At 45.9% G+C, this 12,166-nt stretch overlaps 1 protein-coding gene and 1 pseudogene across 1 annotated transcript in view; one reads left to right on the top strand and one right to left on the bottom strand.

Moving 5' to 3' along the window:
- idh2 (isocitrate dehydrogenase (NADP(+)) 2) overlaps positions 1 to 11,796 on the bottom strand; it is a 32,030-nt gene extending 20,234 nt beyond the window's left edge. The window contains exons 1-2 of the mRNA XM_041175165.1: positions 11,639 to 11,796; positions 3,913 to 4,004 (exon numbers count right to left, since the gene is read on the bottom strand). Coding sequence (XP_041031099.1) covers positions 3,913 to 4,004; positions 11,639 to 11,753 — 207 coding nt within the window. The 5' untranslated portion in view covers positions 11,754 to 11,796. The remainder of the gene's footprint in view (positions 1 to 3,912; positions 4,005 to 11,638) is intronic.
- LOC121270064 lies at positions 6,293 to 6,401 on the top strand (annotated as a pseudogene).
- Positions 11,797 to 12,166: the final 370 nt, after the last annotated feature.

Below are 12,166 nucleotides of genomic sequence, written 5' to 3'. Positions count from 1 at the left end.
TTAAAATTAAAGGTGCTATACATGAATAAAAATCATTTGTGACAAGATCACTGAATTAATGACAGTGATAAAGAAGTTTGAACTGCAGCAATTATTGAGACATGGTTACTGGATGACCAAGGTTAGAACTAAATATTCCAGGTTCTTGACTTATAGAAATGATAGGGGATAAAATGGTGATGTAGCTCTGATAAAGGCATAACAAAGAAAATATCTTAGCAAAGAAAATCAGAACATAGAATTAGTATGAGCAGTGGCAAGAAATAATAGCAAAAAAATACTGGTGGGTGTAGTTTATAGGCCCCTTAACAGTAATCATTGTTGGTGAGAGCATAAATCAAGAAATCAGAGGAGCATGTGCAATATTCCTAGTGATTTTAATCTTGCTATAAGCTGGTCAAACCAAATAGAGAAGTAGCTCAAGATGAGTTCATGGAACATGTTGGAAGCAGCTTTCAAAACACATGGAGGAACTAATAACCTGGATTTAGCATTGTGCAATATGACATTGACTACAAACTTGTGGTTGTATTGAAGTGAGAGAACATGTTTTTTTACATCACGTTGGACAGTGGTTAAGTCAGAAACTAATGTGTTAAAATTTAAAGAAAGGCAGTTACAGATGTATGGTCAGGGTGGGGTGTGTCAATGGAAGGGATTAAGCTGGCCAAGGTAAATTGGAAAGTTAGATTGAAAGATATGACAATGAATTAGCATAAGAAAATACTTGAAGTAATTTGTAGTTTACAATAAACATGCAATCCATCAAGTGCAAATTCCAATAGCACAGTAGTGCAGCCATTGTTAACTACAGAAGTTAAGGACACGCTATAAAAACTGGCTTAAATGTTGAAGAGAATAGTTAGCCTGAGGATTGGAGCTTTTTGGGCAAGGAGAGATTTAGAGGGGAAAGAAGTCAAATGGCAACATCAGCAAGAAATATAGAAACCACACTGCAAGAGCTTTTACAAACATGCAAAAAGCAAGATTACTGAACATAAGTGTGGGAACCTTACCGGCACAGATAGGAAAAATTATAACAGGGATTAAGGAAACGGCACATACTAAAACAAAGTGCCTTCACATGAAAGGACAAAAACACAATTGTGGGGGGACCAAGGATCTAATGAGTAAGGAAAATAATGTATTTAATGTTAGCAAAGAAAAAAGTACTGGAGAAATGAATGGGACTAAGTCAACACTCTCCATGGACCTGATGGTCTACATGCTAGGGTGTTAAAAGAGGTGGTTTCAGAGATAGTGGGTGCATTGGTTTTGACCATGTAAAATTCCCTACATTCCAGAACTGCTGCTATGGATTGAAGGTAGCGATTTAACCCTTCTGTGCTAAAAAGGAGGGATAGAAAGCAGGGAACTTTAGACCAGTTAGCCTGACAAAAGTAATGTTAAAACACTAGAATCTAATAAAAACATGGCAACAGGGCACTTGGATAAATCACTATGATTAGGCAGAACCAACATTGTATCAAGAGGATGTATTACAGTTTTGAGGGTGTAATTAATAAGGTGGATGAGGGGAAGCCTCTAGATATAGTATGTTTGGATTTTCAGAGGGCATTTGAAAAGGTGCCCCCACAAGAGTTTGAAGATTAATGTACATGAGATCAGGATACAGACTAAGGGTCAGTTAAACTGAAAATAAACCAGTAAGAACAGTCATTAATGGAGTGCCACAAGGCTCAGTGCTTGGACCTGAGCCATTTACAATCTACAATGATTCAGATGAGGGAACAATGTAATGTATCAAGTTTGTTGACAGTACAAAGCTAGGAGGAAAAGTAAGCTGACTGTATGACCCAATGGTGTCCACAGTTTGAAGCCAAAGTAATCTTATCCAAGGGTATCATTAGCTGACATTAGATATTTTGGACAAATATCATTTATAGTTGAGCACTTTAGTAATGAACAATTGTTAGAAGAGCTTTGGAAATGGCCAAATAGTTGCTGAAGTCAAATATACAAGATTGTAAGGCTAATACCAGGTGTTAAATGTGTTTCATCAACTTCAACTGCAGTTGGAGCAGATCATGCGTTTTACTGCGCTAAGCAACTGGCCTTAAAATACTGTTATATATGACCTCTGGACACCACAAAGCATTTTACAGCCAATGAAGTACTTTTGAAGTGTAGTTGTATTGAAGTAGAGAGAATTACTTTAAAATACCAAAGACAAGACAGAAACTGAAAACTCTGCATATCATGACTCAACAATCATAAACGGCAGGGATAAATTGAAGCGTTTTGTCTGGAGTTTAGCAGTATAATCAACCAAATCACTGATTATACACTAAACCAGTTGAAGTTCATTTTAATGTCATGTGACAGAGCTGATACCTCAACTTCTTCCACTGCCTCTTGCAGCATCTTGTCTGTTTAGAATTATGGAGGCCATTCAGCCCATCATGTCTGTGGCAGCTTTTTGAAAGTTACCCAATTAGTTACACTTGCCTGCTCATTTCCCATAGCACAGCAACTTTTTTCCATTTCATGTATTTGTCTAGTTCCCTTTAGGACATAGGTGCAGGGGTAGGCCATTCAGTCCTTTGAGCCTGCTCTGCCAGTCAATAAGATCATGGATGAAAGCAAAACACTGTGGATGCTGGAAATCTAAAACAAAAACATCTGGAAAAACTCAACAGGTCTGACAGCATCTGCAGAGAGAAATACAGTTAACGTTTCGAGTCCATATAACTTAGTTCTGGTGAAGAGTCATACGGACTCGAAACGTTAACTATATTCCTCTTCACAGATGCTGTCAGACTTGCTGAGATCATGGATGATCTGGTTGTTGTCTAAACTCCACTTTCCTGCCTGACCTCCATAACCTTGACTCCCATATCTATCAAATCTAACTTTGCCTTGGATAAATTCAATGACCCAGCCTCCACTGCTTTCTGGGGAAGAGAATTCTGCAGGCTAGCAACCCAAAAAAAAATTCTCATCTCCATCTTAAAAGGGTGACCTCATTCTTACACTGTCCCCTAGTTCTAAGTCTCCCCTACAAGAGAAACATCCCCCAGAAATCCACCTCATCAAGTCCCCTCAGGATCTTACATTTCAATAAGATCACCTCATTCTTGAACAAAAAACTATGAATAGCTTCCTTTACAGACAGATGCTTCGATGTCAGAATTCCCTCCAGTTCAACACTAGGGAGGGTCAAAGCCATAGTTTTTGGCCCATGGCAAATCCACATCCTTGTCACCAATTATACTCCTCTCCAGGTCACACTCTCCAGTTGAACCAGACAGTTTGTACTCTGAGCATATTAGTTGACCCAGAGTTGAGCTCTCATATCTTCTCCATCTGAAAGGCTTCCCAGGTCCCATGTCCATTTCTCCCCCGCCTCAGATTTGCTGCTAAAACCCTCATTTGTTATCTTCAGAATCAACTAATCTAACCATGGCCAACCTCCCCTCTTCCAAAACACCACTGTCCAATTCTCATCTTCACCAAATACTGCTCACCCATCAGCCCTGTTCAAATCCTCATTAAAATTCTCATCCATATGTTTAATTCCCTTCACTGCTTTACCCCTTCCCAACTCAACCTTATCCTGCTCCAACACTAACCACCAGAATCCAGAAGCATGTTTTGCCAAGCTACAATGCCTGACTGTGGCAAACTCAAGACGTGGGCAAAGGGTTATCTATTATGCACACACTGCAGCGCTTTCCTATTTGGTTGCTAACACCCCAATTGTTCGAGAAATGGTTTTCCTTCCTACCATGAGCAATACCATAGGAGATTTGCTAGCGTTTGCTAGTAGCTCATCAAGTCTTCAGCACATTCTAAAGATGATCACATCTAATTAGTTATGGTGATTATTCATCAAGTAATTTAAGATGAAGCTTAAGCACTCAAACTTTATCAAAAGAGGAAAGGTCCTACCTTCTCCTTGATAAATGCCCAGATGATGCGGGTCATCTCATCACCATCCATCTCAACCACAGGGTTAGCCACTTTAATGCGTTTGTCTGCATCTATTTAGATGAAAGCAGCATGGTCAATCTAATAACATCCATTAAATCCAAGGCCATCCGTTAAAGAGAGCTTATTTCTGATTGGTTTAGACATCATTATGGTTCAAAGGGCTCCTCAATATTCTAGTTTGTGCTTAACTAGTCAAGGAACTTTACAATTAAGCATCTAAAGTTCATTTTTAACTGCAATAAATCAAGTCCAGCACTGTTAGTGGAAGGGCGACAAGTGAAATGTTCGTACTAATGGGATTTGAACAGTGAAAAAAATCTTAAAAGCAGGGTCACAATTTTCTAAACTTGGCTTTGATTACAGAAAGCAAGTCATTACATGCTTGAAGCAGCTTTGGTGACTCTTGGTTTAGCATTGAATAGGAGCAATTTAAATAAAACAGCCTACAAAAATGCATAGGACACAGCATTAGCTCAAGTACAATTTTTCCCTATTGTCTCAGCACTAACATGCTAAATAAGCTTAGAAAAACCCAGCTTATTCAATAAATACCTCTCAGTATTATTTTGGGTGACAGAAGCACCAAGGTCCTTTGATTCCGCAATGAATGGGAAAAAAAATATACAATGCAAGCATTTAGTGATATTTTCTAAAATCATCAGTAACAATAGGTTATTAAAACAAGAAGAAATCTAGAATAAGCTCTTACAGTTCCTTAGGTATCCTACAGTAGTACTGGCATTCATTAGCTTTTTAAACTTATACACTTTTAAAAATGTATCTGTCATACAGGACAACTTGGTGCAATTTCACTGGTCCAAAAGTTTATAAAGCTGGAGTATGAAGTATTATAAAAGTATGAAGCTTAGTCATAAACTATGCTTAATATAAATGTTACTGAGTCAAACTGGAATGCACCATCAGTCCCTAGAATCACATTAATAGACAGGAATACCTCCATTGCACACAAGCTTTGAGGAGATGGCAGTGTCTTGTCAGCAGCCCAATACACAGAAAATGCACACATTCATTTGACATTGTCTTTATGATTTTCACATCAGTGTATTTCTACTATGAGGTCACTGAGCAATACCAGGTGCACCCTATAATGACAAGAGCACTGCAAATAGATTCATTTCCCATTTCGGGTCATTTTTCTCCTCCCTTTCCCTATTAATATGAATATCAATAACCTTGTAACTATGTACATTTTGACTTCAAAATAAACAAGATACTTGCCCAATGTTTAAAATGCCATCAAAATCAAAAGCAAGTAGAATAGTGGAGCTTCAATATTTAGACAGGAATTAAAAAACCTCACACTGGCTTCAAGGTTATCATGAACCTTGAGCAATTAGCTTCAGTAAACACATGACTATTTGGAACTGAGCCAATTCTGGGTTCCCAGAATTCTCTCCCTATTCAACAGAAATTCAAAATATTCAAAAGGTAAAATTTAGTTGAGTTATTTGACTTGCATTTTTGTGAAACCAGAATAATGTCAAACATAAATTTGCTTCACACCACTGAGGGTTTTATAGTGATTTGCTTGACTGCAAATCCAAATGGAATAAGATTTCCTCATCCAAGAAGTGAAACTTTTCCCTCAGTATGAAGAGAGATACCTTCTCAGACAACACAACAGTATTGTGAAATTCATCATTAATGACCACCCCAGAACAAGGGAGCACAATGTCTAGATTTGAACTCGGCTATGTCATGCAGCACTGTCTCAGCTTTAGGAAATCTTGAACTATCCCTCAAAAGGTTGATAGGTTGGGCTAATTAAAAAATTCAATTTGGAGGTTAAGCTTTGTTAAGCAACAAAATCAAAGCAAGTAGATGGGGGTGAATATACAAATTAGCCATTGTCTAATTGAAGGACAGAACAGACTAAGAGGCTGAATAATCTATATCAGTTCCTACAGAATTGTGGACATCCTGCAGAGGCAACATTAGGAATGTGCAATTACATGCAGTTCCAAGCAGACTCATTGGAAGGCACCTACAATCACTGACCAGGCTTGGTCTAAATAGCCAAGTGGTTATGGTACTGGGTTTGTAACCCCAAGATCAAGAGTTCAAATCTCACAATGACAAACTATGAAACAATGTAAATTCATCTGAAAAAACAGATGGAAACGTGTTTAGTTTTACAGCTGACCTGAATTAGGGGCTGTGCCTGATTTATCCCAATTTTGTTGATTTGGTTTAATTGTTTTCATTTAAAAGATTATCAAGAGTTCAAAATCTCACAATGGCAAACTATGAAACAATGTAACTTCATCTGAATAGGAACAGATGGAAACGTGTTTGTACTCGAAAGAGTTACATCTTAGCCTACGGCCATACTAGTCTGAAAACGCCCGATCTCGGAAGCTAAGCAGACTCAGGCCTGGTTAGTACTTGGATGGGAGACCGCCTGGGAATACCAGGTGCAGTAGGCTTTGCTTGGCCTAAATAGCCAAGTGGTTATGGTACTGGGTTTGTAACCCCAAGATCAAGAGTTCAAATCTCACAATGGCAATCTATGAAACAATGTAACTTCATCTGAAACAGATGGAAACGGGTTTGTACTCGAAAGAGTTACAATCACTGACCAGGCTTGGCCTAAATAGCCAAGTGGTTATGGTACTGGGTTTGTAACCCCAAAATCAAGAGTTCAAATCTCACAATGGCAAACTATGAAACAATGTAACTTCATCTGGAAACAGGTTTGTACTCGAATGAGTTACAATCACTGGCCATTACCAATCATTGTCAATTTCTTACATTATCTATTGCAAACATACTTTTCTCTATTCAGTAACTTGTTGCAAAACCCTACTTGTTGTGAAGATAGTGATAAAAGGGCACATTAGCTACAATTTCCATTTGAAATGATCTTTCAGACACATTTAGTATAGCACTGAAAAGTCAACTGCAACAAGGTGCGACAGATAATATTTCAAGCATGGCTTCCTGTGTTTCAAGTCAGTGCAGCCAAAATTCACAGCACCAGATCAAGTTGTAGAGGTAAGAGTTTCCGTTGACTACTTAAATTTGCTGTTTTAAGTGATCTGTAACTTCTAGATTAAAGCAAAGGTTCAAGCAATGCTGTATACCTAACAAGTTAGACAGTCCACTTGGGCAATGAAGGCCAGCATATTACTGTGAAATAGAAGTTATTATAAAATTTTCAAGTGCATCACTGTCTTTCAAATTTCAATCAAGTTCATTAATGGACACGTGAAAAGCTTTTATCCCCTTAGAGGCCCATTTGTCCTTGTACCTGGGAAGCGTCATTTTGACCTTCTAAACTTGGATTATGCAGTTGAAGGGCAATTTTATTTTAAACACCCTCCAATTAAAATGATTAGATAGGATAGACACAAAAGAACTATTTCCTCTCGTGGGGGAATTCAGAAAGGGTACAACCTAAAGTTAAAGCCAGGTCAATAAAAAGAGTGACATCAGGAAGCACTTTTTCCACAGAGGGTGAACATCGGGAATTCTCTTGTCACAAAGGGCTGCGGATGTTGTCATTTGAATTTGAAGATTAAGAACAATAGATTTTGTTCGGCAAGAGCATTGAGCGATATGGAACAAAAAAAAGGGTAGCACAGTTGACAGATCAGCCAAAATCCAGGCAGAGCAAGGTCGACAGCTGAATGGGCCAACTCTGTTCCTACAAGGACAAAACAATGGTCACTCGTATTACCAGAAATATTAAGTACAGAGTCACCGACGTTTGGAAATAATTTGCAAAAATATCCATCCAATTTCCCCATACATTTTTCTACACTGCTCACCCCAAGTGGAGACATTTTCAAATAAACATTCATCAGCCCCTGGATAAAACAAGAGAGTTAACTCAAGAATCACATTGGTTCTGGTTCATTTTTCCTGATATACACCAGTGCCAACTTAAGAGTGAGAATTGGAACTGCAATTGTCCTTCAGCGGAACTGCACGGTTCTCAAACTTTTAACACTGAAAATTAATCTCAGACGTTGAAAACAACAATAGGATATGTATAAAAGCTTTGTTAAAAGTAAAACCCTTCCTCAGGGTTGTAAAGCAACACATGGACGCCACCATTATGTAAACGACCACTATGTAATCCACACTTGGATATAGAATTATCAGACTGTCCAACTTTAAAATAGAAGCCAGGCCTGCAATCAACTAGAAGATTTAAAAGCACTGCATCAGCCAGCAGTTGATTCAGGATTAATTGGAATTAACCATTTTAATAAAATAAACACCAAAGGCATAACAGAGCAAAGCACCATCCACAACACAGCAAGTGATTTTAAACAAAGGGCCGATTTAAATTAGGTTGCAGAGAAAGGGCAGCATTTAGAAGCTTTTGATCCCACACAAGGCATCAGGTTACATGCTCTCATAAGGATTTTTCTGAAATGTAATCTGCAGCGTCCATTCAGAGCACACATTGTTCTAATGCTCGTGAAATTTTAAATGGATTTTCTCACCGATCCCACTCCAAATCCAAGCAGTTTGTCATTGAACATGAACCATACATGCATTCACATGTGTTTTGCTGAGGTCACACTTATTTAACACTTGAGATGCACGTCATGTAAAAGTTCCCAGTGAGGAGCCATTTTTAACTACTTATTAAACAAGTGGTGCAAACCAGATTAAGTTAGAACCAAACAGAAAATATCCTGCTCCCAACACCCTCGTAAGGTATTAAAATACAACAAGGTGATTATCAGTTTCCCCACCCCCATAGCTGATGTGAAACACAGGCAAGACTGGATGTTTCACAAAGCAGATTAGTGAAAGATGTGGGAAACCACTTGGTGAAAAGGCCACGTCAATGATCAGTATGGAGAGGAAAGAGAAAAAGGGACTGTGAAGGGGTGAGGGAGAATGGCAATGGAAAAGGAGGTTGAATATGAGAGTGTAAAGAGGGGGAATAAGGGAGAGACAGAGCAAGGCGGGGGGAGAGACAGAGCGGGGGGGGGGGGGGGGGAGACAGAGGGGGGGGGGGGGGAAACAGAGCCGGGGGGGAGACAGAGCGGGGGGGGAGGGGGGGGAGACAGAGCGGGGGGGGAGACAGAGCAAAGGGGGGGGAGACAGAGCAAAGGGGGGGGAGACAGAGCAAAGGGGGGGGAGACAGAGCAAAGGGGGGGGAGACAGAGCAAGGGGGGGGGAGACAGAGCAAAGGGGGGGGGAGACAGAGCAAAGGGGGGGGAGACAGAGCAAAGGGGGGGGGGAGACAGAGCAAAGGGGGGGGGGGAGACAGAGCAAAGGGGGGGGGGAGACAGAGCAAAGGGGGGGGGAGACAGAGCAAAGGGGGGGGGAGACAGAGCAAAGGGGGGGGGAGACAGAGCAAAGGGGGGGGGAGACAGAGCAAAGGGGGGGGGGAGACAGAGCAAAGGGGGGGGGGAGACAGAGCAAAGGGGGGGGAGACAGAGCAAAGGGGGGGAGACAGAGCAAAGGGGGGGAGACAGAGCAAAGGGGGGGAGACAGAGCAAAGGGGGGGAGACAGAGCAAAGGGGGGGAGACAGAGCAAAGGGGGGGAGACAGAGCAAAGGGGGGGAGGGAGAAACCAGCTTTATGACAATTTGCACCAACAGAGAATAGGGGAGAGGGGGAGGAGATGATGAAGAGGAGGGTGACTAAGTGAGGGGGGGGCGAATCTGCTTTATGCCAATTTGTATGGTGGAGGGAGGAGGGGGAACAGGAGAGTGGGGGGAAGAATAGAGGGAGAAGGAAGAATGAGGGAGGAAAAACCTGAGGGGGGGGGTGGGGTTGCAGAGCAGGGGGGGTTGGGGGGGGACTAAGAGAAGGGGATCCGCTTTCTGCCCAGAAGATCCGGGCGCTTCTCGCTGCACAAGCCGGGAGGAGCCGGCCGACCTTGAGTTGACCTCCGTCCCCGGCGCTGGAGGCCGAAGCCCCTTCCCCAGGCCCTCCACTCAGTGCCGGCCGGCCGGGCCCGAAACCCTTCCCGGTGCCGCTAGGATTAGAGCCGCCGGCAGAGCGGCACCGCAGTTTGAGCTGCGGGGGTTAGAGTCACCGCACCCGGGGTGGGGGGGGAATGAGTGGGGGTTGGGCTATGGGGGGAGGGGGCCTGTGTATGGGGGGGGGGTTAGGAGTGGGGATCGGGCTATGGTCGGGGGGGGGGGGGGGGTGCTGTGTGGGGGGAGGGGGCCTGTGTGTGTGTGTGTGTGGGGTTGGGCTATGTCGGGGGTGGGGGGGGGGAGGAGTGGGGGGTTGGGCTATGTCGGGGGTGGGGGGGAGGGAGAAGTGGGGGGTTGGGCTATGTCAGGGGGGGGGTGGGGAGGGAGAAGTGGGGGTTGGGATATGTCGGGGGTGTGGGGGGGAGGGAGAAGTGGGGGTTGGGATATGTCGGGGGTGTGGGGGGGAGGGAGAAGTGGGGGTTGGGCTATGTCGGGGGTGGGGGGGGAGGGAGAAGTGGGGGTTGGGCTATGTCGGGTGGGGGGGGAGGGAGAAGTGGGGGTTGGGCTATGTCGGGGGTGGGGGGGGAGGGAGAAGTGGGGGTTGGGATATGTCGGGGGTGGGGGGGGAGAAGTGGGGGGTTGGGCTATGTCGGGGGTGGGGAGGGAGAAGTGGGGGTTGGGCTATGTCGGGGGTGTGGGGGGGAGGGAGAAGTGGGGGTTGGGCTATGTCGGGGGTGTGGGGGGGAGGGAGGAGTGGGGGTTGGGCTATGTCGGGTGGGGGGGGAGGGAGGAGTGGGGGTTGGGATATGTCGGGGGTGGGGAGGGAGAAGTGGGGGGTTGGGATATGTCGGGGGTGGGGAGGGAGAAGTGGGGGTTGGGATATGTCGGGTGGGGGGGGAGGGAGAAGTGGGGGGTTGGGCTATGTCGGGGGTGGGGGGGGAGGGAGAAGTGGGGGTTGGGCTATGTCGGGGGTGTAGGGGGGAGGGAGAAGTGGGGGTTGGGCTATGTCGGGGGTGGGGGGGGAGGGAGAAGTGGGGGTTGGGCTATGTCGGGGGTGGGGGGGGAGAAGTGGGGGTTGGGCTATGTCGGGGGGGGGGGGGGGAGAAGTGGGGGTTGGGATATGTCGGGGGTGTGGGGGGGAGGGAGAAGTGGGGGTTGGGCTATGTCGGGGGTGGGGGGGGAGAAGTGGGGGTTGGGCTATGTCGGGGGTGGGGGGGGAGGGAGAAGTGGGGGTTGGGCTATGTCGGGGGTGTAGGGGGGAGGGAGAAGTGGGGGTTGGGCTATGTCGGGGGTGGGGGGGGAGAAGTGGGGGTTGGGCTATGTCGGGGGTGGGGGGGGAGGGAGAAGTGGGGGTTGGGCTATGTCGGGGGTGGGGGGGGAGAAGTGGGGGTTGGGCTATGTCGGGGGGGGGGGGGGGAGAAGTGGGGGTTGGGCTATGTCGGGGGGGGGGGGGGGAGAAGTGGGGGTTGGGCTATGTCGGGGGGGGGGGGGGAGAAGTGGGGGTTGGGCTATGTCGGGGGTGGGGGGGGAGGGAGAAGTGGGGGTTGGGCTATGTCGGGGGTGTGGGGGGGAGGGAGAAGTGGGGGTTGGGCTATGTCGGGGGGTGGGGGGGGAGAAGTGGGGGTTGGGCTATGTCGGGGGGGGGGGGGGGGAGAAGTGGGGGTTGGGCTATGTCGGGGGTGGGGGGGGAGAAGTGGGGGTTGGGCTATGTCGGGGGTGTGGGGGGGGTGCCTGGAAGGCGCTGCCCGGTCGCTCGGTGAGGAGACACTCACAGTGGCGCCGCTGTGTTGCTGTGTGTCCAAGGGCCGGTGCCAGGGCGGCGGGGTTTCTGGCGGCTCCCAGCCAGCTCCGGCTCCACACTCTCAGGTAACCCGCTGCCGCCATCATTCGGTGTCTCTGTCACTCGGACTAAAGCCCGCCGCCCGCCCGCGTTCCCTTTATATAGAACCGGCCGGCCGAGCTGCGTCTGACGTAGAGCGACGTGACGTGCTGCGTGCGCGCACACCCCGTACCCTCTCCCTCGCGTGCGCGCACACAACCCATCCACTGCTGAGGAACAGTAGGTGGCCATTCAGCCCATCCATTTCACTCAGATCATGGCTCATCTGCAGCCTGACTCCACCTACCTGCCTTGGCCAGCAGCAAAAATCTGCCCATCTCAGAATTAAAATTATTATTGTTTTTGTTTTTTTAAAATTATGAATTGAACTTTGTGGGAGTGGTTTCTACACTTCTGCTATTCTTTATGTGAATGTGTGTTACCTAAATGCTCTCTGTTGTCGTATGCCTTTAAAAGGATG

This window comes from Carcharodon carcharias, chromosome 26 (assembly GCF_017639515.1).
Source record: "Carcharodon carcharias isolate sCarCar2 chromosome 26, sCarCar2.pri, whole genome shotgun sequence".
NCBI classification, from domain to species: Eukaryota; Metazoa; Chordata; class Chondrichthyes; order Lamniformes; family Lamnidae; genus Carcharodon; species Carcharodon carcharias.
The sequence above is the reverse complement of the archived record's forward strand: the minus strand, read 5'-3'. Positions and strand labels throughout refer to the sequence as shown.